We start from the raw sequence: 26992 nt of genomic DNA on the forward strand, positions 1-26992 counted from the left end.
ATTTTCATTAAGCAGTCATACCTCATTTCCCCCAGCCCTGGGCAACCACCAATCTCCTGTCTGTCTTAATGGATTTACCTATTCTGAAGAAGTTATTTCTTCTTCCATTTATTTCTTATAAATGGAATCATATATGACTTTTTGTGTCATTCTTTTGTCACTTAGCATAATGTTTTTGAGGTTCATCCACATTGTAGTGTGTATCACTACTTCATTCCATTTTGTGGCTGATTAATATTCTGTTGTATATATTTATCACAATTTGTTTATCCATTCATTCATTGATGGACATTTGGGTTGTTTCCACCTTTTGAGTATTGTGAAAAGTGCTGCTGTGAATTTTGTGTTTGAGTATTTGTTTGATACCTGTGTTTATTAGTTCTTTAGGTATATTCCTAGGTATATACCTTTGCTGGATTATATGGTAACTCTGTGTTTAACTTTTTGAGAAACTGACAAACTGTGTTCCACAGAGGCTACACCATTCTACCTTCCTACCAGCAGTCTATGAAAGTTCCAATTTCTCTTCCTCACCAACTTATTATTTTCTGTTAATTTGATTATAGCCATCCTAGCGAATGTGAAGTGGTATCTCATTGTGGTTTTGATTTGCATTTCTCTAATGATCTTGAGCATTTTTTGATGTACTTATTAGTGATTTGTGTATCTCTTTTGGAGCAAAGACTATACAAGTCCTTTACTCATTTGTGTTTTTGTTGAGTGGTAATAGTTCTTTATATTTATATTCTAGATACAGGTCTCTTGTCAGATATATGGTTTGCTTTTCTTACATTCTGTAGGTTGTCTTTTAAGTTGCCCTTTAATGTTTTTTTATTGAGATATAATTGACATATTATTTTTTAAAAGTTTTTTTTTAAAGAGTTTATTCATTTACTTGTCACACAGAGAGATAGAGTGTGTACAAGCAGGGGGAATGGCAGGCAGAGTGCAGAAGCAGGCTCCCCGCCAAGCAAGGAACCCCATGCAGGACTTGATCCCAGGATCCTGGGATCGCAACCCAAGCTGAAGGCAGATGCCTGACTGACTGAGCCATCCAGGCATCCCTTACATTATATTATTTTGATGTGTATAACATAATGATTCAATATTTTATATATTGTGAAACGATCACCACAATAAACCTAGTTAATATCCATCCCCACAGAGTTACAAATTTTTTTTCCTGTGAAAAATGTAATTTAAAGATTTACTCTCTTGGGAACTTACCAAATACACAATAACTGTAGTCACCATGCTGTACATTACATTCTATGACTTATTTATTTTATAACCGGAATTTTGGGCCTTTGACCCCATTCAGCCATTTTGCCTGCCTACCCCTGCCTCTGGCACCTACCAGTCTATTCCATGTATCTTTGATACTAGCCAGTCTGATAGGTGTGAGGTTATATCTCATTGTGGTTTTGGTTTGCATTTCATTGATGATTAGTGATGTTGAGCATCTTCTCATCTGCCTATAGGCCATCTTTATGTCTTCTTCGGAAAAATTGTTCAAGCCCTTGGCCCATTATTCATTTTTTTAAACATTTTTTTAAAAAGATTTTACTTATTTATTTGAGAGCGAGAGAGTGAGAGAGAAAGCATGAGAAGGGGAAGGTTCAAAGGGAGAAGCAGACTCCCCACTGAGCCGAGAGCCTGATGTGGGACTCTGGGATCATGACCTGAAGGCAGAGGCTTAACCAACTAAGCCACCCTCTCTGGCCATTATTTAATTGGGTTGTGTTTTTTGCTATCAAGTCATATAAGTTCTTTATATATTTTGGATACTAACCCCTTATTCAATGTATGATTTGCAAATATCTTCTCCCATTTCAGTAGGTTGCCTTTTCTTTTTTGTTGATGATTCCTTTGCTGTGGAAAAGATTCTTAGTTTGATATAGTCCATTTGTTTATTTTAGTGTTTGTTGCCTTTGCCCTGAGGAGACCATTCCAAAAGCATATTGCTAATACTGATGTCAAGGAGCTTACAAGAAAACTTCTGTTTCCTAGAAGTTTTAATGATTTCAGGTCTTACATCCAAATCTTTTTCCCTTTTGAATTTGTTTTTGTATGTGGTAAGATAGTGATCCAGTTTCATTCTTTTGCTGTCCAGTTTTCCCAACACTCTTTATTGAAGAGACTGTCTTTTCCCCATTGCATATTCTTGCCTCCTGTCTCATAGATTAATTGACCATATGTACTTGGGTTTATATGTGGGCTCCCTATTCTATTCTGTTGATCTCTGTGTCTGTTTTCATGCCAGTACCATACTGTTTTGATTACTGTAGTTTTGTAATATAGTTTGAAATCTGGAACATGATATGTCCAGCTTTGTTGTTCTTTCTCAAGAGTGCTTTTCAGGTTTTAATATCTAGTAGCTTAAGCCTTCCAGATGCCTTCAGTGACAACTGCTGCTGTTACTGCTGCTTCAACACCGTCATCATTACCTTTTCCCAGATCGTTTTGGCTGTTGTTAGCCTTTCGCATTTCTAGCTAAATTGTTTTGTTTTGTTTCTGTCTGAATTTTAAAATCAGTTTGTCACTTCTCCCTGTACCACTCCAACCCAGCATATATACATACCTGGCTGGAATTTTGATAGGGCTGGTGTCGAATTATAAATTTGAATCATCATTATTATAATACCACCTTTCACTCTGTGAACATGGTATTATTAACTGAGCCTTCTGTTTCCTGAAGATAGTATATGTCTTAGTCTTTAATTTCCCTGGATAATGTTTCTAAGTTTCTATGTAGATGTCTTAGCTTTCTTAAGTGTGTTCCTAGGCATTTTATGTTGTTTGATGCTATTATAGATAATAAAATTTTTAATATTTATTTTCTAACTGCATTTTGTTGGCATATGTATATGAAGTTACTTCATTTTTGTATTGACTTTTATCCTAGGATCTTGTTAAAGTTAGTTTTTAATTCTGCTAGTTAGTTTTTGCATTTGGGGGTTTTCTCTTTTCACAGTCATGTCATTTTTTCATAAAGACAGCTTTGTTTTTTTTCTTTTCCGTTCTTGAATGCCATTTATTTCTTTATCTTCCTCATGCCTTGGCCAGGACCTTCGAAACAGTAGAAGGGTGATAGTGGACATTTTTATCTTCTCAGTCTCAGAGGGGAGGATGGACTATAATAGTACCCAATAGAGGACTTGAAAACTTCATCTAAATGGCATATATATCACACTGCACTGAACCTATTTCTGGCATACATTTTTTCAACTTCGTCTTTTATTTGTAATAGTCTGTTTACACGTAATGTAAATAGTGATTTGGGTTAATTTGCCATCTGGTTTTTATTTTCAGTTCTACCAGTTCTGTATTCATTTTACTCTTCTTTCTTTCCTTGTTTTTGATTAATTTTTTTAATTCCGTTTTCCCCTTTACTGACTTGGTTTTTACATTTTCCTATTCTTTTAGTATTATCCTAGAGGATACAGCATTCTCCCTTGACTTCTGAAGGCCAATTTCAATTAGTCTATTTTAAACTTTCAGGACAGCAGGTTCAGTATTCTTAGGAACCCTAGCATACTTCAATTCCCCTTATTTCCTGATGGTTTTTGTGTTCCTGTTCACATAGGACCATTACTGTTATATTTTCTACAGTTAATGTTTATTTAGATTTACCAATATCTTTTCCCCTTCCTCTTCTTTTTTCATTCCTTTTTGTTTATGTGATGATTTTCTTTATACTTGAAGAATTAAAAGAAGTATTTCTTTTAGTGTGGATTACTCCTAATGCAGTCTCTTGGTTTTTATTTGCCTGAAAATTCTTTACTTTGCCTTCATTTTTTAAAGGTTTAGAATTCTAGCCTGGTATATTTCCTCCCCTCGGTAATTTGAAAATATTGTACCATTATCTTCCATTTTCTTACCTTTTCTTTTGAAATCAGCTGACAGTCTTGTTCCTTTGAAGGTTTTTCTTTTGCTTTGAATGCTTTTAATGTTTCCCGTTTTGCATTGGTCCCAGTTTCAAGATGATGTGTCTGGGTATGCTTTTCTTTGTGTTTATCCTTCTTGGGGCTTGTAGCTCTTCTTGAATGTATAGCTTTGATGTTCTGCTTAAGTTCTGAGTAATTTTTGTTTCATATTCTCTTTCCTGTCTTACTGCAGTTGTGATTATACACTCAAAACGTACAATTTCTTTTGCTGTGATCCAGCTGTTTGACCCTTTATGTACTTTTCTCCCTATTCATGCATCATTTTTTATTTTCTTCTGACCTGCGTTTGAGTTTACTAATTCACTTTTCAGATTTGTCTAATCCTATGTTAAGCCCATACATTGAATCCTTAATTGCACTTATTTTATATTTCAATTTTATAATTTCTTTGTAGTTTTTAATATAGCTTTTAGTTCCCTGCCAGAATTCTCTATCTTGTCATTTAAATGTTGGACTTCTTTAATTATGTTAAAGTTTATATCAGCCTTAATTTCTAGACCTCCCGTGGCTCTTTTTGTCTTGTCTGTTTTTTTCTCTTATTTTTTTGGTCAGATCTTTTCTCACATGTTATTTTTGATTGCATGGTGGACTTTGCGTGTGAAAAATGTTACAGATAATTTGAGGCCCTGAATGATTTTGTAATTCTTCTGGAGACGACTTACTTTCCTTCTGACAGGTAGTTGAGCTATTGTCAGATTAGTTTGATCCAGGCAAGAATGCACTGACTGGAAGCTGGGCTTCAGTTTTTGACAGGCTGATTCTTTTTCTGGTTACCTTTATGTATAGGGTACATTTGTTAGGGAGCCACCCAGAACCTCTGGGGTGTTTAACAGGGACTCTGTTCTTTATTGGGCTCAGAATTCCAGTTTTTTCCCTTCCTGCTCTGTGACAGTGATGAAAGCATTGCTCAACCTGTAAGTCTCTTCACTTTCAGAATCAGTTATCGTTTGTATGAGAAAAGCAATCCTAGGGCCAGACTCAAATCTCGATTTCTCTCCTCTTTTGAAACTTTGCCCAGCAAATTCTCACTGCTTTGGTAGCTCTTTTCTCACCTTCAAACTGATTTTTAAAAAAGATCTTTCATCCAGCCTTTCCATTTGTTCCAATGGAAGATAGGTTCAAAAAAACCTAATCAGCTCTTGTCAGAACAGAACTTTCACTTATTTTAACCCATTAATTTGTCTTATTTTAATGTTATATTTGATATGTAGAAAGGAATATTTATTTAACATTTGTGTAACTTGTTTTATAATAATACAGTTAACATTCATTAACTTATTAGCTCCTGGTTTATTTCTCTCCAAACTTTTCTTTTTGTTTCTTCTCTGCCCCAGGTAACTACTGTGTTGAATTGGGGTTTTTAATCCCTAACTAGAACAAAACACCACTTTAGCACATGTATGTCTGTGAACAACATACTTGTTTCAGTTTTACTTATTCTTGAGGTTTATTTATGAGTTATACCATATATATTCTTGGCTGACCTGCCTTTATCATTACACATTTGTTTCTTAGAATAACCCTCCCTTGTTAATACATCTAGATGTATGTGATTCATTACTCTGTATCATATATCTTCTTATATTTATTCTCTCAGTGGACATTTGGAATATTTCCATTTCTTTCCTCCATGGAACAGTGCTCCTGTGAATGTTCTTAAGAGAGGCCTCGTGATGCATATGAGCAAGAATTTCTCTAGGTTATATTTATACAAGTGAAATTGATGAATAACAGTGTGTACACACATTTAATTTTTCATTTTATTCCCGAATTACTTGTCAAAATCATTGTTAAGACTTATTTTTTTATTAGCAGTATATTGTACCCATTAGTGTCAGGTCTTTTAGTTTTTGCCCATCCAAAAGTTGGAAAATAGTGTCTCATTATAGTTTTAATTTGCATTTCCCTGGTTACTAATTAAGTTTTTATGTCTAGTCACCATTCATGTTGCCTCTTTCTGAATTCCTTCTGAGGTCTTTTGCCTTTTTTTTCCCCAAGGTTTTTGTCTTTTCCTCATAAGTAATCTTTACACACATTAATATTTTTTAGGTATATGTTGCAATATCTTCATAAAAATGCATAAAATCTCATTTATGGTGTGTCTTTTTACTTCTTTTATAGTGTCCTTAATTTTAACAAAAGTCCTTAATTTTAACATAGCTAAATTTATCATTCCTTTCTTTTGTAGTTAGTGCTTTTTACATCCTTAAGAAATCCTTCCCTACTCTAATGTCATAAAAATAGTATCCCATATGTTCTAAAAGTTTTAAGACTTTCTTTTCACACTTAAAAAAATTTTATCCATCTGGAATTGATTTGTTTGTTTGTATGCTGTGTGACTTAAGAATTTCATTTCTTTTTACTACTTTAGGACAACCAAATTTCCCCTCAAAAGTTATTTGAGTAATCTCTTATTCCAGTCCTCTGCGTTGTTACCAGTCATAGGGTGTATAGCCTCTCTTCTTTACCATTGCTTTGTTTGCTCACCTACAAGATGTCTTTCATTAAAGTTTTGTAATTTTCTTTGTAAAGAAAATTTAAACATTTTTCTTGTACAACTTTGCTAGGTACTTTGATTTTTTAAATTACATTTTATGTTTGTGGTTGATTTGGAGAATTATAGTTTTGATCCTCTATCCGTCTTTCTTGCTAAACTTTTTTCTCCTTATTTTTAATTATTTCTGAAGAATGCCAGTTTTGGGGGTGCCTGGGTGATGCAGTCAGTTGAATTTCGGCTCTTGGTTTAGGCTCAGGTCACGATCTCAAGGTCATGGGATCAGGCCCCGTGTTGGGCTCTGTGCTGGGCATGGAGTCTGCTTGAGACTCTCCATCTCCCTCTGCCCCCCCCCAAATAAAATAAATAAATCTTTTTAGAAAAAGAATGCCAGTTTTGATTATTTTCTAATCCTTGAATATTTTACCTCTATATTAATTTCTTTATATTTCTATATGTGCTTCCTCTACTTACCATTTTTCATCTCAGCTTCATCTGTTGGTTTTTGTGGAAGTGATATATTCAAGTCTTCTGTGGTAGTGAAGTTTTCTATCTTTACTCTTTTTTTTAAATCACTTTTGTTTTGATTTATTTTGATACTATTCTCCTGGTTGTCCAAATGTTCATGAATTTTATATCTTATTGTGGTATAAGATTTAAAAAAATACTTCAATATCCTGTTTATACCAGTATCCCAATTAAATCCATATCCCATTTCATGTTTTTTATCTTGACTAGTATATTTTTTCATCCTAATATTTTTAGATTTTCTCTGTCATTGGTTTTGTTGCATATGTTTTGGTTTTATATTATTTTTGAACCATCTAACAGTCTGTTGGGTTTTATTTATAATAACTTTTTCTATTTTGTAATAATATATGCTGATTGAATTTTTTCTTATGAATTAAATATTTTAGTGGAGTATATCTTTGAATAATTCTTTCAAAATGGCTTATAATTTGGAAACTTTCTCTCTGTCCTAGCTTGCTAAAAATATTTTTTTTTCCCTTATTCTTGAGTACTAGAATCCTGTGTTTGAGGGTACTTGGCTGCAGAAAATCCAGAACATTGTTTTTTGGCATCTAGTCTTGCAGCTGAGAAATCCGAAGTTGATCTGATTCTCACTTCTTTTTTGGAAGGTTTCCTCCTGGAATCTGTCAGGATCTTTTTTAATATTCTTAGTTCAGAAATTTCATCAGAACCTTTCTAATGTGATTGCTTTTTCATTATTTCCACTTTTTATTTCGAAGGCACTTCTCTGTGGAGTGCATCCTAAACTGTGTGTGCTTGATGAGTTTGCCTTCTGGATGTTGGGGCTACCTATCCTGTTGCAAGAGGGTTATCTGAGCTGCTATTGAATTTGTTTACTAGGCTGCCTCTGGAAATCACTCCTGTCAGCTGGCGGTACACTGGATCTCCAGTGTTGCAGGATTGGGTTCAGCTCTTTTGTCACCTTACTTAAATTTCCTGGCTGCCACTGTAAATGCACATCTTGAATACCCACACTCTCTCATCTCAGGATTATTCTGTGATTGTGCTGGAAAAAAATCTAACTTTTTTGGAAGATGTTTCCCTTCTGTGCTTTTTATGAAGATGTAAACCTAGCCCTGTTAATATTTTTACTGTATGTTTTGTGTTTTTAAAATATTTCTGAAGGTTCTGGTCTTCTTTTGGCCCTTTTTGTTTTCCAGCCCTGCTGTGTGTGTGTGTGTCTGCGCGTGTGTGGCCATTTTGGTGGGATTTAGGTAGGAAGACACTAATGCATCTTTTTTCTTACAGTCAACTGCAAACCTTTCTGATTTTTCTTCTGCTCAAGATTTTTTGTATATACCTCTTTCCTTGTTTGAGAACTACGCTTTTTGGCTGTCTTGATTTTTTTATCTCCTCCTTGCCAGCCGCCTTAAGTAATTGAATCATTAGTCTCAAAGGCTAAGTAAGGAAGTATATGTAAGAGGTTAAAGTCAATCCTACCTCACACCTGGAAAGAACCAGCTGCTGATAGATGTGTAAGTGCTTTATGTGGGTGCTAGTAAAGATAAGCCTTTCAACCTTTTTGAGAAATAGATGAGGTATTTTAGTCATCTGTAATGACTGTCACTGCAGAAGGTAAAAATTTCATTCATTCACTAAATGTTAATTAAACATGAAAATTCTCATTTATGTTTTAAAGTCCTTCATTTTTGTTTAGCTCCCAGGAAAAAAGACAACTAAGCTTTGGGTTCCAGATGAAGAAGTTTCTCCTGAGACAATGGTCAAAGTGAGTGATATGCATAGATCTATTTATTTTAATATATTCACTAAGTTGTATTATCATTAAAGGTGTTAAAATTTTTATTCCTTTTGTAAAGATATGGCTATTAAAATCATCTAAGTTTTTTTTATATTTATTGTATGACATCATCCCATGTGCTCTGAGAGTATAGGGCAATAATGAGAAACCTGAGGCCTTGTGGGCAGCTGCACATAATCTGATTTGAAAAAAAAAGAGTGTTAGAAACTGCCTCCATGTTGCAGCTTCTTAGTTATCAGCCTTTTAATGGCAAAAGACATTGCTGGTTTTCCTGTGTATATTCTCCTATTCAGTAAAGATGGTCATCCAGGTTTTAAGACTATTCATCTTCTTTTTATTTTGATTTTAATAAAAGTTCAACCGTTGTTCCTTGAATTAGAAATAATGCTTAGAAGACTGCTTATAACTAGTGTGGAGAGTATTGATTTATTAAAATGATCTATAGTCTCTGATGTAGATCTCATCTCAAGCCACTGTCCAAGTTGTGTAGGCCAGGAACAAATATATTAAATACTGTTTTTCTAGTTGTAGTTTCGTATAAATACATTCATATTGTGTATGTATGTGTGTACTGGTTTGTATTTTATATTAGGAACTACTTTGTCATGTTATTCCAGCTTCAGATTTTTTTTTTTTAAGATTTTATTTTTTATTTATTTAACACAGATAGAGACAGCCAGCGAGAGAGGGAACACAAGCAGGGGGAGTGGGAGAGGAAGAAGCAGGCTCATAGCGGAGGAGCCTGATGCGGGGCTCGATCCCACAACGCTGGGATCACGCCCTGAGCCGAAGGCAGACGCTTAACCGCTGCCACCCAGGCGCCCCCCAGCTTCAGATTCTAATACTGTTTCTGCAGACCTATAGAGTAGCTGGTGGAACGATGCTTGAAGCTTCTGAGTTCCATTGTAAACCTGTTTTCTCAGCATTGGTGTCAAGCAGCAGTTTTGTGTAGTCAGGCAGCACTGGACTAGAAGGCAGGCTTCCTGCAGTGAAGCTCATGCTTAACAAATGGCCCAGAAAAGGGATCTGAAGAGTGTCTGCCACATGCCACTGTTCAAGACCCACTTAGCTCCTGAGCTATAGATCTGTAAAAAGCTAAGATAATTTGTGAGAAAGAGGTAATATGCACCCCATCAAAAAGGGTTGTTGGAAACATTAGAGGCAATAACAGGGTTTGAAGTACTTAAGCACTTCGTAATTATAAAATGTAGCACAAAAAATGGAATATAATTTGCAGTTGGGAAGTAAGTTTTCTGACTAGGGAAGTTAACATGATTTTACTGTGGATTCTAAAGAATAGAGTTTATGATGGGGAAACATTAAAAAAACAAAAAGAACCAGTCTTTAGTTAAATCATTCATTTGTCAATTGCCTGGGTAGGAGGGTAAACCATCTTTAAGACATTCAGTTATCTTGATATATGCGGAAAAGAATGGTTCTTTTTTCCTTTCCTTTCCTTTCCTTTTCTTAAAAAGCATCCATTAAAACCATTTCATTTTTTTTAAGGTTGATACAGAATTTCTTTAAAATGTAGAAGCGTTGTATTTGTCAATTTGTGTTTTAGATTCAAGCTATTAAAATGATGGTTCGATGGCTCCTTGGAATGAAAAATAATCACAGTAAATCAGGAACATCTACCTTAAGATTGCTAACTACAATATTGCATAGTGATGGAGACTTGACAGAACAGGGGAAAATTAGGTATGTAATTATTATTTCAAAATTCTTGCACAGTATTTCAGTATCTGGTGTAATTATTTAATGGTGCAGTTTCTTTTTAAAACAGTGGTTAGTTGAACACTATATCAAGAACTAATGATGTACTCTGTGTTGGCTAATTGAACATAATAAAGTGTAAAAAAATTAAAATACAAAAAAAAAAGTATTCTGTATGTATGTGTGCATATATTTTTATTGTAATATGCTTTTGTACAGTGTTTATTTCAAAATGGCAGTCATATGTGAGAGGCAGGGTATTGCTATATATTGTAAATATTTTAAACAATATATGTTTACTTTTTTGAATATCTAATATGAAAATGGTTAGTAACTTATCAGTAACTGATGTTTTCCATTCTTGTTAATGTCTGAAGGAAAAAGAACTCGCTAGGTAGAAGACAACTTACTGAATCTATTTCCAGAAATATAAATATTTGCAAACTTAAAAATGTACTAGATGTAAATTATATAAACACACGCACTTTGTTTTGTTTGAAAGATGTGGTTTAATATGGTGATTGAAAAAAAATGGACCCTGGAGCCTGAATTCAAATTCTGACATCACCATTTACCAGCAAATTACTTTAACCTCCTTATGTCTTAGTTTCTTCATTTATAAAGTAGAGATAATGATTATACTTATCTTGTCTAGCTATTACGATAATTAAATTAGTCATTATTTATGTGCTTACTTAGATCTCATCTCACCTGTTTTTATTCATGTTATTTTTTAATGAAATCAAATGTGTATTTGAATTCTGCAAATATATGTAAATTACATTAGTTCACTTTTAACACAAGTCTTTATATAGAAATTTGGTCTTCAAAAACTTAGTTGTAAAATATTTAATTTTATTATTTATCTTTATACAAAATAAACTCCAGTAAGAAAAACAGACTTTCCTTTAGTGGTGGGTGAGTGAATTACCTCATAATAGCTACTTGGAATATTGCTGTTGTTGTACTGAATAGCACCTCTGAGCCATGTCACTTCAGAACCTTATAAATGTTGGCATGTATTCAGTCAGTATTTTTACATAATCCTTAGAAAGATAAGGGGGGGTGTTCTTAAACCAATTAGATCATTAGATTTTAGAAGACCAAGAATGTGTCTTTTATGTCACTCTCAGTGCTGTATATACGGGAGACACTTACTTGTTTAATGAATGTTGAATCTTTTACTGTGCAAGAATGTAGGGGGTCCTGGTTAAGAAGTTACAACTTTCCCTCCTTTTCACTGTGAAATCCCTATAATTCATCTAATATATCACTATATAAGAAAGGATTGTTTTGGTGTATTTATTAGTTAAGAGTTTACTAATCTTTGAGGTGTGCCCCATTAAGTAGAAGTTTTCTTAAATTTAAAAGGAGCTTCTTGGTAATATTTAAAAAGTTGAATTCTAAATAAAAATGTTGATGTTTTCTACTACGCTTGCTTTCATTCTTCTTTTGTACTTAGCATATTAGTTTAAGTTGACTTGATTAACAAGTTGGGACATTTTTGGACCTAATGTAAGTAAACACATTAAAAAAAAATCCATAGTGGAAGACTTTAGACCCAATAACTAAACATACAAATAGATTTGTTCTAAGCTTGGCTAAAAGCTGTTTTGTGTAGGATGAGGGAATTAAATGACTTTAGTATAGACTGTGTTCAAGAGAAAAGTTTTGTAGTATTAGACACCATCTTCCAAAGTTAAGTAAACATAATAGGATGTTCATTATCACGAAATTGTTTTCCGTCCTTTTTTTGGCCACAGGAATTTTTGCAGAATTAGGAATAGCAAACAGGAATGTTTTTGTGCAGACATTTAGAAATCTAATTTACTTTCTTTCTTGCTTATTTTATAGTAAACCAGATATGTCACGTCTGAGACTTGCTGCTGGGAGTGCTATTGTGAAGCTGGCACAAGAACCTTGTTATCATGAAATCATCACATTAGAACAATATCAGCTCTGTGCATTAGCTATCAATGTAAGGAAGATGACTGTATAGAATATGACTTTATATGGTCTTTGACTTGTAGGAAGAAAAAAGTGCACCATGTTGGTAGAGATAAAAGTCTTGAATTGTCTCCTTTTCCAAAGTGTACTCATGAGAAATGTTTCAGAGTTCTAAAACAGGGGTTTGAATTTGGGGTTGCTAACACAGTACATTTGATTCTTGTTATTTGTAGTAGTTCTGTTCTACAGTGTCACCCCCAGTTACTGAATTAGCAAATACTGAGCCATTGCTTATAAAGAGAATACAGTGGTGGTTTCTCCAAGCCTCTGGTCACAACATTTTTGTCAGTCTATCAGTACATAATTTAAAGACAAATTATTTAATATATAGTCGTGTCAGTAACATTGAACTCATGACCAACAGAGCTGTAACTTACGCCGGAATGAAGCTTCACTAACATTTTCTTCCTAAGGCACATCAAAACCTTCTTACTTTTAGAAACAATAAACAGCACTATGCTTGGGAGCTATTTTATTTTATTTTATTTTATTTTATTTTTTAAAAAAGATTTTATTTATTTATTTGACAGAGAGACAGCCAGCGAGAGAGGGAACACAAGCAGGGGGAGTGGGAGAGGGAGAAGCAGGCTCCCAGCGGAGGAGCCTGATGTCGGGCTTGATCCCAGAACGCTGGGATCACGCCCTGAGCCAAAGGCAGACAGACGCTTAACGACTGCACCACCCAGGCGCCCCTTGGGAGCTATTTTAAACAACAGAATCACCAACGAATGCACAAAAACACAAAAAAATGTGGCACTAAATAGACTGTCAGAAGGACACTTGTTTCTAATATTAGAGCTGACATAACAGGCAAAGCATTGCTTTGTTCAGCTTCACCTGGGACATGCTCATTACTCACCAGAGCACTGAAAATGTTTCAGGCACTGATTTTGGTGTTACATATAAATTTTAGGTGAATTTGCAGATTTGGAATATTTGTAAATAATGAGGATTTGGATATATTTAGTTCTTAAATGGAAGAAAAAATGTACAGAAATTGACAACTTTATAAAGATATGGTATAGATTAATTTTAGGTCAGAAGCATTTCTTATTATTCAAGCCAGTTAAATTTTCAAATTATTAACAGTTTTACTATTGAATTCATCCTCCAGTCTTACAAACTTCATATTAGAGTAACATAATATTTGAATTGTATCACTTTGGAAGTTTTTAGCGTCATTGAGAAAATTGAAAAGGACTTCTGTAATAGTAAATATGATATTTCAGTATGAGTTTTTAGTTCATTATTTGGTCATTTTACACTTAATTTTCCTGTTCTTTTCCAAGTAGTCTTATGTATAAGAATTTGGCATTCATTTCAGGGATAATTGTAATTTTTTTCTCCACCCTTCCTTCTGCTTATTTAAAAATTAGTGCTTATGTGTAACCCCTAGACATAAGCAATCATTTGTTTTTTAATTGTAATCATTTTGTCAGATTTTGGTGCTTTAGTCTTTAAAATAGCTATTCCAAATCTTTTTTTTTTTTTTTTTTTAAAGATTTTATTTATTCGACAGAGATAGAGACAGCCAGCAAGAGAGGGAACACAAGCAGGGGGAGTGGGAGAGGAAGAAGCAGGCGCATAGCGGAAGAGAGTGACGTGGGGCTTGATCCCATAATGCCGGGATCACGCCCTGAGCCGAAGGCAGACGCTTAACCGCTGTGCCACCCAGGCGCCCCTCAAATCTTGTTTTTAATTTGTTTTAGTTTTAGTGTTGTAATTCAAATATTACACTAACCCATTTGAAAATGAGATTTTGGGGAGTCTGTAATTTCCTGGTTTAGATTTTTTCATTTAATTTTAGAGATAATCTTATTTTGCAAGAAGGTGAAAATTGTTTAAAAAGTATATATTAAATTTCTTAGAAGAAAACAACCTTTGTAATTATTATTTTTAATTAGTGATTCTTGTAGTCTGTTGATTTATTATGTTCTTGGTCTGATATTTCTAAGGGTATTGGTGCTATCAGTATTGAAGTGGAAATTTATACAGAAGTATGGAAATATGTGAAAGAAATGGGCTTTGTTTAAAAGTTACTGTGTGTAAGAAGTATGTACAAATTGTAAAATGTCCTCTGTGTGTGCAAAGCATCCACACTTACGAACTTCTAGAGATTTTCTAGCACACGCTATATGTTATAAGTTACTGTCTCAATTACCAAATTACCAAGGTGGAAGTTCAGATTGCCTAAGTTTTAAGATTGTTTTGGAATTCTCTTGACTGTGGAACATATGTTAATGGTTTGAAGTTAGTTATTAGCATATTCTCGCAACTTACAGACGTGCATTTTACCCTCTTCTGAACAAAACCTTTCCCTACTTCTGTTCTTGTAAACCACATGCCTGTCTCTTCTTTTTAAACCTCCAAACCTCAAAGAGTAATCCATATTTTTGTCTCTCTTACCCCCTTATCTCTCACTTCTCACTACTCATACTTTTGGCTTTTGCCTTCCTTGTTTTTCCAGAAATGCTTATTAAAGGCCTCAAATCCAGTGATCTTAGTCTTCATTATACATGTCCTTTCTGGATTATTTGACAGAGCTCATTGCACCTTTATTCTTGAAGTTCTCCTTGTTATCTATCTCCTGATTTTTGTCACACTTCCCTGACTACAGTTTTGGTTGTTTTCTTTTCCTCTAAATGTATGTTTTCTTTTTTAAAAGATTTTATTTATTTGAGAGAGAGTGAGACCGAGAGCATGATTGGGGGGGAGGGGCAGAGGGAGAAGCTGGCTCCCCACTGAGCAGGGTCCTGACATGGGGCTCTATCCCAGGACCCCAAGAGCATGACCTGAGCCTGAGCCGAAGGCAGAGACATTCAATCAATTGAGCCACCCAGGCGCCCCTATAAATGTATGTTTTCTATGCGGATCTGCCCATGACTTAATTTTCCACTTACACATTCTTTTTTGATTGTCTCATTTTCTATGTAGGTGACTCCCATACTAGCAACATTAACTTTTTTCAAGTCAGAGTCTGGTCCCATTTCTAAGGTTAAACAGAAATTTCAAACTTTTATGTTCTGTAAATATGAAGACTAAATTCATAATCTTTCCCAAATCTATTCCTTATTGAGATGTAGAGCCTCAGTAAGCATTAAATAAATCCAAATGGCATTCTTAGATTGAAAAGCATGATTTACATTTGACTATTTACTTGTCCTTGCATCTTGTTGCAAAAGTGCAGATAATCTGTTCTATATTTATAATCTTTTCATTCATATCTTCTTAACTATTCTTAACCACCATAATCATTATTAGCTCTGACCTAGACCGTTGTGAGACTTCTCTTCTCCACTGTGTGTTAAATTTCCCTATCATAGTTCCAATCATAGTATTTCCCCAGTCAAAAATATTTAGGAACCTATGCTTGTAAAAAAGAAAAAAAATTGCATATATTTTATAACTTGGCCATTCAAGCCCTTTTAATTTGTGGACCCAAATATACATTTAAAAATCTTTTTTAACCCACTACCCTTATGTCAATGAAGCTGAAAATTTTTTTTTTTTACTTTTATGTTCCTGTAGTTTGCTGCCTCTGACTTTCTTCTCACCCTCCCGTTTCTACACATCCAAATCCGACCCTTTTTGCAAGTCAAGGCTTAAACGCAACCTTCTCCACAAAACTTGCTCAGATTCTTACAGCTGGTCTCATTTTTATTCCCCACAGATTTTATCTGCAGTCCTTTGATACATATATGCCTTGTGCTTTCTTCATTTATGTTCCTGTGGTTTATTTCTCTTATGAGAGTTGAGCTCTTTAGAGATAGTATTGTATCTCAGAGGCCTTTGTTATATATTTGAATAGAAAGTAAACCTGGAGAGGGGCGCCTGGGTGGCTCAGTCCTTAAGCGTCTGCCTTCGGCTCAGGGCCTGATCCCGGGGTCCTGGAATTGAGCCCCACATGGGGCTCCCTGCTCCGCTGGGAGCCTGCTGCTTTCTCTCCCACTCCCCCTGCTTGTGTTCCCTCTCTCACTGCCTGTCTCTCACTCTGTCAAATAAATAAATAAAATCTTTTTTAAAAAAAGTAAACCTGGAGAAATAGAAATTCAGTAATATGACTCTTAATATTATTTAATAATTATCTGAGTATTTTAGAATTTTAGTGCAATTCATGAACTATGTGCTGTACATTGTTCTAGGTTCTGTATATACAGAGATGAGTGAGTCATGGCTACTGCTTTCAAGAATATAACCTCTTAGGAAACAAAATATAAATAAGTGTTGATAATACAATGCAATACACAAAATAATTGAATTATTTGCAAGATACCTTCAGTAGTTTTGTGGATAATTTGTACTAGAAAAGGCCACTAAAAGTGAATTTACATAAGATGCCGACTAAAATTAATTTTACAGTTAATAGTGAATAAAAGCTTTTAATTGGAACTTTATCTTGGAGGGAAATGTTTTGTAGTATTAGACACCATCTTCTTTTTTCCTTATATTGAACCAAATATTGGTAATGATAACCATGAAAATATCAAGTGTTTATTTTTCTGAGAGTATTATTTTTTCTGATACAAATTCTATTACTCTATTCTGGACTTCACATTTAAGTTTTATAACATAGTTAAAAGGATAATCATCTCTGCAAAAAACAAAGCATTTGAAGACTTTCTCATTTCCTAGGAGCTCATCTTTTAAATCTTTATTCAGATGATTCTGTTTGATGTACCTGTTTGTCATCATTCTTGTCAATTTTCTCATCTTTTATTATTAACTGTAATGGTGTCAGTTGTTTGCAAATGATTTAACAGTTCTTCTCTAACTTCACTTTAATGACTTTTCGGAATCCTACTATTTTTGCCATGATTCACTAATTAATTTGCTTTGTTAGATCCTGAATGATTTGTGAGAAAATGACAAAAACATGATCTTGGTTGGGAATGTGTCTGAGTAGGGGGGAAAGATGTGTTAGTGGAAATTAATTTTTTAATGAATGATGTGCTCATTTGTGAATATATTTGTGATATGTTGACTTATACAGTTTGTAATTGGGCATTTTCATGGTAAATAATCAGATAATGAAGATTCCTTTCCCTCATGGGAATTTTAATACTGAGGAAGGAATGAGTTAACATTAACTTTATTTTGTTGAGTGTGAGGATAGATAATAGATAATATTTCTATGAAAGCTAGAATGCTTTCTAAAAGGTATTTAGTATAATAAACTGAAATTTATATTTTTATATAATTTTTAAAAAGATTTTATTTATTTATTTGAGAGAGAGCACCAGCATCTGGGAGAGGGAGCGGGTAGAATCAGACTCCCCGCTGAGCAGAAAGTATGACAGACATGGGGCTGGATCCTAAGACCCCAAGGTCATGACCTGAATTGAAGACAGATGCTTAACTGACTGAGCCACTCAAACGCCCCTTAATATATATGTGTGTGTGTGTGTGTATAATTTTTAAAAAGATTTTATTTGAGAGAGAATAAACTGAAGTTTAAATGAAAGAAGAACACAAAATAAGGATTTAAAGATAAGGGCAAGATGTTATGACCTAGGTTTTGAAGAAAAACAAAATGAACATTATAGATAGTAGAAATAGCATACATAACATTGCAATAATATGAAACATACCATACTTTGTGTTAATTGGTGGAGGGTAAGGTATAATTATGAAGGTCTTTGTATGTCTGTAGAAGGTCTTTGTATGTCTCATATGTGACTCAAATGTCATACTGAGCTTTGTCCTATAGTTTATTCCACAGGTAATCTGTATATCAGATATTGTGCTAGGTTTAGAGGTCCAAAGGTGAATAAAGATATAGTTCTTGTCGTTAAGGAATGAGCAGTGATTGTTAGACTTATAAACCAATTATTTTAATATTGTATAGTAAATGCTATGCTGGAGATATACATAGAATGCTAACAGGGCACAGAGCTGGATGCCTAATAAAGACTACACAGTGATTTCTGAAGATATGGGAGCCATTGTTAAAGATGAGGAGGAGTTGGTTAGGAGAGGGGAGGTGGGTGGTTTAGGAGAGGGAGTATGAGGAAAGCAGGCACAGCGGTAATGAACAGTTGGTTCATTTATAGAACTGAAAGTAATTTGGTGTTTCTGAAATTGATTAGTACCACTTGCCTTTAGAGTTGTACATTTTAATCTGAATAGTTTTTTCAGTATTAAAACTAAAATATATAAATTGGACAGAGTTTTATCTTGCTCAGTTAAGGGAAGTAGCCTAATATGAGATACTGTTTAAACTATTTTTAAAACCTTAAGTTAGGATGGATTTATATGTACTAGTTTTATCTGTTTTAAAAGCACATTCAGGATGCCTGGGTGGCTCAGTCAGTTAAGCATCTGCCTTTCGCTCAGGTCATGATCCCAGGGTCCTGGGTTTGAGCCCTGAGTGGGGCTCCCTTCTCAGCGGGGAGCCTGCTTCTCCCTCTCCTTCTGCCCCTCCCCCTGCTCATGCTCGGGCTCTCTCTCTTTCTCTCTCCCTCAAATAAATAAAATCTTTTTTTAAAAAAAAAGTACATTTCATTATTTTCTAACACATATACCTGGTTAGTTATGAATTAGGGTCCAGGTGAACTCCCCAGCCTTGAAATTAACATATCACAACATCTCAGTCTTGTGAGCAGAAACAATGGTTGTGAATACACTTAGTCTCCTTTACCCTTCAAATTTTGTATTTGGGGTTTTACTTACTTACTCTTTGCTGCCATATGAGTAGTCTGTGAAATAATTGTGTCTTTACAGGATGAATGCTATCAAGTAAGACAAGTGTTTGCTCAGAAACTTCACAAAGGCCTTTCCCGATTACGGCTTCCACTTGAGTATATGGCAATCTGTGCACTTTGTGCAAAAGATCCTGTAAAAGAGAGGAGAGCTCATGCTAGGCAGTGCCTGGTAAAAAATATAAATGTGCGACGCGAGTATTTGAAGCAGCATGCAGCTGTTAGTGGTAAGCATGTATGAAAATGAAAAGTACACTTTTCTAGCCAGTTTCAGTTTTATAGAATACAAAATGATGTTACTGTTACTTATTATTGTCTAATCAGCAGTCGTTGAATACAAGGTTGTTATCATTTTTCAGTAACTGCTTTCCTTTTGAAAAGGTCGTTTTTAAAATATAAATGCATAGGTATTTCAGTATCAACCCATATCTCTTTATATAACTGACTAAATGGCTAAGGAAAATAAGCACTGACACTGGAGATACTTTAAATAAAACAGTAAAATACAGGTAAATGTATAAAGGTTGTCTAAGTACTATCTTTTAGATTAAAAAAGTTATGGGTCTTTCGTTTTTCATCATTCTCACCTGGAGCTGATGTTAATATCAGGTGCTTTTCTGCCTGTTTTTAATCTTCTCACTTTATCCCATCTGTGTTGTTATCAGATAGTATCAATCATTCTATTTTTGTGCCATATTAACTTTGAAAAATGTATCGTATTTTTGCTTAGCAGCTTAACAAGGGAGTCTTAAACATATGGTGGCTCATAACAAGAAAGGTGGATCTTATGTTTCTTAATTTCTTAGTCTTGGATAGTTTGTTCTGGTCACTTTTTACCATGTGCATTTGAAAATGAAAATATTTGTCTTTATAGCCTCAGCAAATGGTGCATTTAGTAGGCATTTCAATATTGAATGTGGTGGATGAATAAATAAGCTTGTTTATGATGTCCCTCAACACTGGACATTTCAGTATATTTTTCTTCTAGCCATGTGGTAAACTATAGGGATGCAGGAAATATGGTATCAGAGACAGAAAGAGTAAGATTTGGTTTTCTAACAACCTGGATGTTTTGTTTTGTTTTTTCAGAAAAATTATTGTCTCTTCTGCCAGAATATGTTGTTCCATATACAATTCACCTTTTGGCACATGACCCAGATTATGTCAAAGTACAGGATATTGAACAACTTAAAGATGTTAAAGAGTAAGACTTTTTTCATCCCATTTTCATGTTTTCTGGAAGTTTTTTTCTCTTTGTTGCTGATAATGGAATCTCCATTATAATTAGTTTATTAGATTTATTTAATTTCTTAGGAGTTTAAGGTTCTTTCCCTTATTTGCTCTCTTGCTTTTCTTTTTTCATACCATCTCTTCATATTCATTTCCCGTGTGATTTTCCAAAACTTAATTTAGCATAATTATCATACTACTGTTCTATTTCTCTATTATTCTGGCATTTCTTTTCTATTTTTTTTTTAAGATTTTATTTATTTAATAAAGCCAGCGAGAGAGGGAACACAGGCAGGGGGAGTGGGAGAGGAAGAAGCAGGGTCCCAGCGGGGGAGCCTGATGTGGGGCTCGATCCCAGGACTCCGGGATCACGCCCTGAGCCGAAGGCAGACACTTAAGGATTGAGCCACCCAGGCGCCCCTGGCATTTCTTTTCTATTGATGTAGTCCATTAAAATCTTCTGTTCCAGTTCCTCCCTTTTCCTACTTTCTTCTGCAACTCTAGATTTTCATATGGGTCAATTAATACTCTCCTTTATTCACGTAGCACTTTTTCTTTGTAGTAACTATCTTCCTCTGTAGGAAGAGAGAATGGTCTAATTTAATAATGGGCCAAGTTGTTGATCAGGGAACTACCCCACTTACTACTTCATTTGGTGATTCTCTAGTTCAAGTTTATGACACTTGTAATTCTTTCAAAGATTGTTGAGAGGCCAAAAAGCCATCTATGCCTGGGTATGGAATAGGGAAATACAGTGGTATTTAGAGAAGTCTTTATAACACAGCATAGTTCTTTAAATTAAGTTTGAGACCCTAGTCCTCTTTCTATAATAAAGGATGACGTTTGTGGTTTTGAATAAATGAATTTATTATGCATTTAGCTTCCTATTAAAATAACTGGTGGTTTCTTAGTTCATAGAAATGTTTTATAGTTAAATATTTGAGGTGCCTTAAGAGAATGAAATCAAATTACTGATAACTTTCTCATGGCAAGGGAAAAGCCATTACCCCCTTTTAGCCACAGTTTTCGGTTTTTTAAAAACAAGCAATTCTCCCAAAATAAGTTCTGCGTTAGAGTGATTGTAACTAATGAAAACTTCTAACCATCCCGCTTCACATTTCTCTCTTCTCCCTTTACTTTTCTCCTCTGTGCCAAAACCCTGTCCCATTCTATCTGGAAAGTGATAAAGCACTTTTGATCGTTCTAGAATGGAGTTTTATGTAATTAACCTTAGCTAGTGAAGCTTCCTTTTAACTTTTTCCTCTTTAAGCAAAGACAGTATGTATAGTTGTACACCTTGACTTTTTCTTCTCTAACTTACTCATGAAGATTCTTAACTACTAAGTGGGGTAATTATATTTTCTTGAAAACTTCCAATCAGGATTGCAGTCAGTCTTGAGTATTTGAGGCTTCATTTTATCCATGGTCCAGTTATTACTTTAGGTAGTCTTCCCTCCCTATCATTGCTGGGGGTTAGGATCACTTCATTCTCTCCACCATTAAGTTCTTTTTAACCTGCCTCCTTGGGAACATTAGTGAAATTTTGGGAAGGGGTCTTACGAATTCATACCTACATTGCTGGTAAGTTATAATACATATGCATGACATACCTTTTTTTCTCTCTTGATTTGCAGCTGGTTTTTCCTTTTTAATTTTTTCCATATGTGGAATTTATTGTATTTATATTTAGAATTATTATATCTCTATTAAACAACCAGTTTTTCCACCTAATTTCTTTTTCTCCCCCCTCCCTTTTTTTTTTTAGATGTCTTTGGTTTGTTCTAGAAATATTAATGGCTAAAAATGAAAATAACAGTCATGCATTTATCAGAAAGATGGTGGAAAATATTAAACAAACAAAAGATGCCCAAGGACCAGATGATGCAAAAATGAATGAAGTATGTAATTCTTTTTAAATAATTATGATTCCATGTTGATTTAAGCATTTGAATGTGGATGTGCTTCTTCTATAGTATTTATCAGTCTTTTTTTTAGTATTTAATAATTAGTATTTCTACTAGTAATTTGAATTACTGATGTAGAATTACTAATACGGAATTAGTAGTAATGCTATTACTAGGAAATAATGAAAATAATAGTTTAACTTACACTATTAACGTACCAAAAACTACATACAGTCATAACCTTAGCACACTTTGCAGATGACTGCATTGTTTTTACAATTTGAAGGTTTGTGGCAACCCTGCACTAAGCAAGTCTCGTGGCACCATTTTCCAACAGCATTTGCTTATTTCATGTCTCTGTGTCACATTTTGGTAATTCCTGCAGTATTTCAAACTTTTTCATTGTTACTGTTTATCTTATGGTGAACTGAGATCAGTGATCTTTGATGTCAACTATTGTAATTGTTTTGGGGTGCCACAAACTGCACCCAACTAAGATGGCAAACTAACTTAATTGACAGATGCGTGTGTTCCAACTGCTCTATCCAGCAGCCGTTCCCCCATCTCTCTCCCTCTTCTCAGGCTTCCCTATTCACCGAGACACAACAATATGGAAATTAGGCCAATTAATAACCCTACAGTGGCCTCTAAGTGTTCAAGTGAAAGGAAGAGTCACAGGTTTCTTACTTTAAATCAAAAGCTAGAAATGATGAAGTTTGGTGAGGAAGGCATGTAGAAACTGAGATAGGCTGAAAGCTAGGTCTCTTGCCAAATAGTTAGCCAAGTTGTGCACGCAAAGGAAAAGCTTTTGAAGAAAATTAAAAGTGCTGCTCCAGTGAAAACACAAATGATAAGAAAGCAAAACATCCTTATTGCCGATACAGAGAAAGTTTGGCCTGAATAGGAGATCATACCAATGACAACATTCCCTTAAGCCAAAGCCTAATCCAGAGCAAGGCCCTAACTCTCTTCAACCTGTGAGGGCTGAGAGAGGTGAGGAAGCTGCAGAAGAAAGCAGAAGCTAACAGAGGTTGGTCCGTGAGGTTCAAGGGGAGAAGTCAGCTCCGTAACATGAAGTACAAGGTGAAGCAGCAAGTGCTGGTGGAGAAGCTGCAGCAGGTTCCCCAGAAGGTCCAGCTAAGGTAATTAATGAAGGTGATTACTCTAAACAACGGCTTTTCAGTGTAGCCACAACAGCCTTCTACTGGAAGAAGATGCCATCGAGGACTTTGATAGCTAGAGAGGAGAAGTCTGTGCCTGGCTTCAAAGGACAGGCTGATTCTCTTGTTAGGGGCTAATGCAGCTGGTGACTTGAAGCTGAAGCCAGTGCTCTTGTACCATTCTGAAAATCCTAGGACCCTTATGAATTATGCTAAATTTACTCTGTGTGCTCTGTAAATAGAACAACAAAGCCTGGATAACAGCACATCTGTTTACAACATGGTTTACTGAATATTTTAAGCCCACAGTTGAGATCTGCTAAGAAAGATTCCTTTCAAAATGTTAACTCCTCATTGATAATGCACCGCTTCTTCCAAAAGCTCTGACAGAGATACACAGATTAATGCCGTTTTCATGCCTGCTAACACAGCATCCATTCTGCAACCCATGGATCAAGGAATAATTTCAAGTTTTAAGTCTTATTATTTAGAAATACATTTTATGAGGGTATAGCTGCATAGATTGTGGTTCTTCTGATAGGTCTGGGTAAAGTCAGTTGAAAACCTGGAAAAGATTCTCCATTCTGCATCCATTAAGAACATTTGTGATTCATGGGAAGGAGTCAAATTACCAACATGGACTGGATTTTGAAAGAAGTTGATTCCAACCCTTGTGAATGACTTTGAGGGGTTCAAGATTTCCATGGCTGCAGTACATCTACAGATGTAGTAGAAATAGCTGGAGAACTTAGAAGTGGAGCCTAAAGATGTGACTGGATTGCTGCAATTTCATGATAAAACTTTAATGAATTAGGAGTTGCTTGTGATGGATGAGCAAAGAAAGTGGTTTCCTGAGATGAAAACTACTCCTGGTGAAGATGCCATGAAGATTGTTGAAATGACAACAAAGGATTTAGTGTATTACACAAACTTAGTTAATAAACAGCAGTAAGATTTGAGAGGATTGACTCTAATTTTGAAAATTCTTCTGTGGGTAAAATGCTATCAAACAGCATCACACGCTACAGAGAAATTGTTCATGAAAGGAAGAGTCAATCAATGCAGCAAACTTCATTACTGTCTTGTTTTAATAAATTGCCACAGTTCGGCAACCACCGCTCTGATTATCAGCAGCCATCAACACTGAGGCAAGACTCTCTACCAGCAAAAAGATTGCAAGTCACTGAAAGCTCAGATGATGGTTAGCATTTTCAGCAATACATTTTTCTAAAATTTTCTTTCCCCTCCCTCCCTCCCTCCCTCCCTCTCTCTCTCCCTCTCTCACTTTCTTTCTTTCTCTCTCTCTCTCTTGCTCTCTCTTTCTCTCTTTCATCTATCTATCTATCTATCTATCCATCTATCTATCTATCTATCTATCTAGACTCCATGTCCAGGCTCCATGCCCAGCATGGAGCCCGGTGCAGTGCTGCTTGAACTCGTGACCCTGAGATCAAGACCCGAGCTGAGATCAAGAGTTGGATACTCAGCTGACTGAGCCACCCAGGCACTCCTGCAATAAAATATATTTTAATTACTTATAATTACATTGTATATTGTTTTTTAGACATGCTATTGCACACTCAGTGGACTATAGTATAGCGTAAACATAACTTTTATATGCAGTGGGAAGCCCAAAAATTCATTTGACTCACTTAATTACATTTGCTTTATTGTGGTGCTTTAGAGCTGAATCCGCAGTATCTCTGAGGTATGTCTGTGCTGAATGCATGTTCAAGAATTACTCCTAATTCACAGAGTCGAGGATACCACCTTAAGTATCTAATTTTTTTTTAATACCATTGCAGAAACTGTACACTGTGTGTGATGTTGCCATGAATATCATCATGTCAAAAAGCACCACATACAGTTTGGAATCTCCTAAAGACCCAGTACTACCAGCTCGTTTTTTCACCCAACCTGACAAGGTAGTTCTTGTATATTTTGTTTGTATGGATTGAAATAAAATGTAAAAGGTTGTGGGAAGAGTAGGAAGGGTCAGTATCAAGAGCTGGAGTTCTACTGTCATGGAAAAGTCATTAGGAGTCTTACTAATGTGGTTCAGGACTAGAATATGGGCCAAACTAGAGGACACAAATAAGGTTCAGAGATTAGTTAAGATGATTTAGAATTTGCGTTCAGAGTTTTATGCCAGTGTATGAGTTCAGGCAAAAATGTGATCAAAGCATGTATGTAGATCTGTCGTTATTGACCATTGGTCCAAAATGGGAAGGAGAATGCTGGTAGAGACACAGTCTGAAGTTATAAGCCTTGATTGAGATTTATAACTGTTATGAAGAAATAAGCAGAGACCAGATACTGGAACAGGTTCAAGACCCAGGGAACATTACAAAAATGTTCCTAAGCCACTTCTACAAAACTCAGGTATTGCATGAGATATAATAGGTGTTTTCCAGGATTGTTCTTAGAGATTCATAATACACCTAAGCCTATTGACTGAGAGTATGGAAACTACCACTACTGTTTTGTGTTTGTGTTGTTTTTAAGTAAAATACCAATTAAAGTCTAGCCATAATGTATAGATATTTACAGCATCCTTGTATGTAGGCTCACCCCGTAGCTAAAAGGGACTGTCTGCTCTTAAGCATTCACCTTGTTGTGATTAAGGTAACAGGAGTATATGTGGTCTCTTCTCTGTAGAGTATTGTTAACAGAAGCATGTGTTTTCCGATGAGCTTACAGAACTCTAACATGTTAGAGTACAAATACATTTTGTTAGTATTGGAGTTGGTATGAGATTAGTTTAAGCTTACTACAGCATTTATTTATTTATTCATCTATCTATCTCTCTATCTCTCTATCTCTCTATCTCTCTATCTATTTATTTTTAGGGGAGGGGAGGGACAGAGGGAGAGGGAGAGAGAGAGAGAATCTTAAGCAGGCTCTAAGCCCAGAGTAGAGCCTGACACGGGGCTCAGTCTCACAACCCTGAGGTCATGACCTGAGCTGAAATCAAGAGTCAGACGCTTAACCAACTGAGCCATCCAGGAGCCCCTTATTATAGTATTTAAAATCAGTGACTGAAATTTTGTGTTTGAACTGATTATTTAAATATGTATTTTGTTATGTATTGTGAAACAAAAGCTGTTGTATGCTTTGTTGGGTTCGACCCACCTCATGTATAGTGTTTCAGTATTCACTGACTGCAACTTTTTCCCTTGCTTGTAGAATTTCAGTAACACCAAAAATTATCTGCCTCCAGAAATGAAATCGTTTTTCACTCCTGGAAAAGTACGTTTTGAGAGTCATTCTAATTTTTATGTGGTAGTTTATTTTAGTATTAGTATTGGCATAATGATGTTATTTTGTATTTCTTTAAAAATTGATGTATCTTAAGATAGAAAACACAATTATTAGATATCGTTCATTTACTAGTTAGAAATAATTATATTTACTGTATAGATGCAAGCTGAGATACGTGAACTTATTTTGTAGCTTATAATGAAGTCCTGGAGAGTTGGATCCTTAAATATCTTATCCTTGTAAGATCAAGATATAAGTCTTAAAGTTAAGAACATCTTATGTCCT

The 26992-nt window shown here is 35.1% G+C and overlaps 1 protein-coding gene across 1 annotated transcript in view; it reads left to right on the plus strand.

The window, feature by feature from the left end:
* PDS5B (PDS5 cohesin associated factor B) overlaps window positions 1-26992 on the plus strand; it is a 186857-nt gene that overhangs the window by 144206 nt on the left and 15659 nt on the right. Inside the window, exons 22-29 of the mRNA XM_040621970.1 lie at window positions 8630-8698; window positions 10296-10432; window positions 12302-12425; window positions 19175-19379; window positions 20242-20356; window positions 22148-22280; window positions 25252-25371; window positions 26633-26695. Coding sequence (XP_040477904.1) covers window positions 8630-8698; window positions 10296-10432; window positions 12302-12425; window positions 19175-19379; window positions 20242-20356; window positions 22148-22280; window positions 25252-25371; window positions 26633-26695 — 966 coding nt within the window. The remainder of the gene's footprint in view (window positions 1-8629; window positions 8699-10295; window positions 10433-12301; window positions 12426-19174; window positions 19380-20241; window positions 20357-22147; window positions 22281-25251; window positions 25372-26632; window positions 26696-26992) is intronic.

Source organism: Ursus maritimus, unplaced genomic scaffold (genome assembly GCF_017311325.1).
Source record: "Ursus maritimus isolate PB19 unplaced genomic scaffold, ASM1731132v1 scaffold_10, whole genome shotgun sequence".
NCBI lineage: Eukaryota > Metazoa > Chordata > Mammalia > Carnivora > Ursidae > Ursus > Ursus maritimus.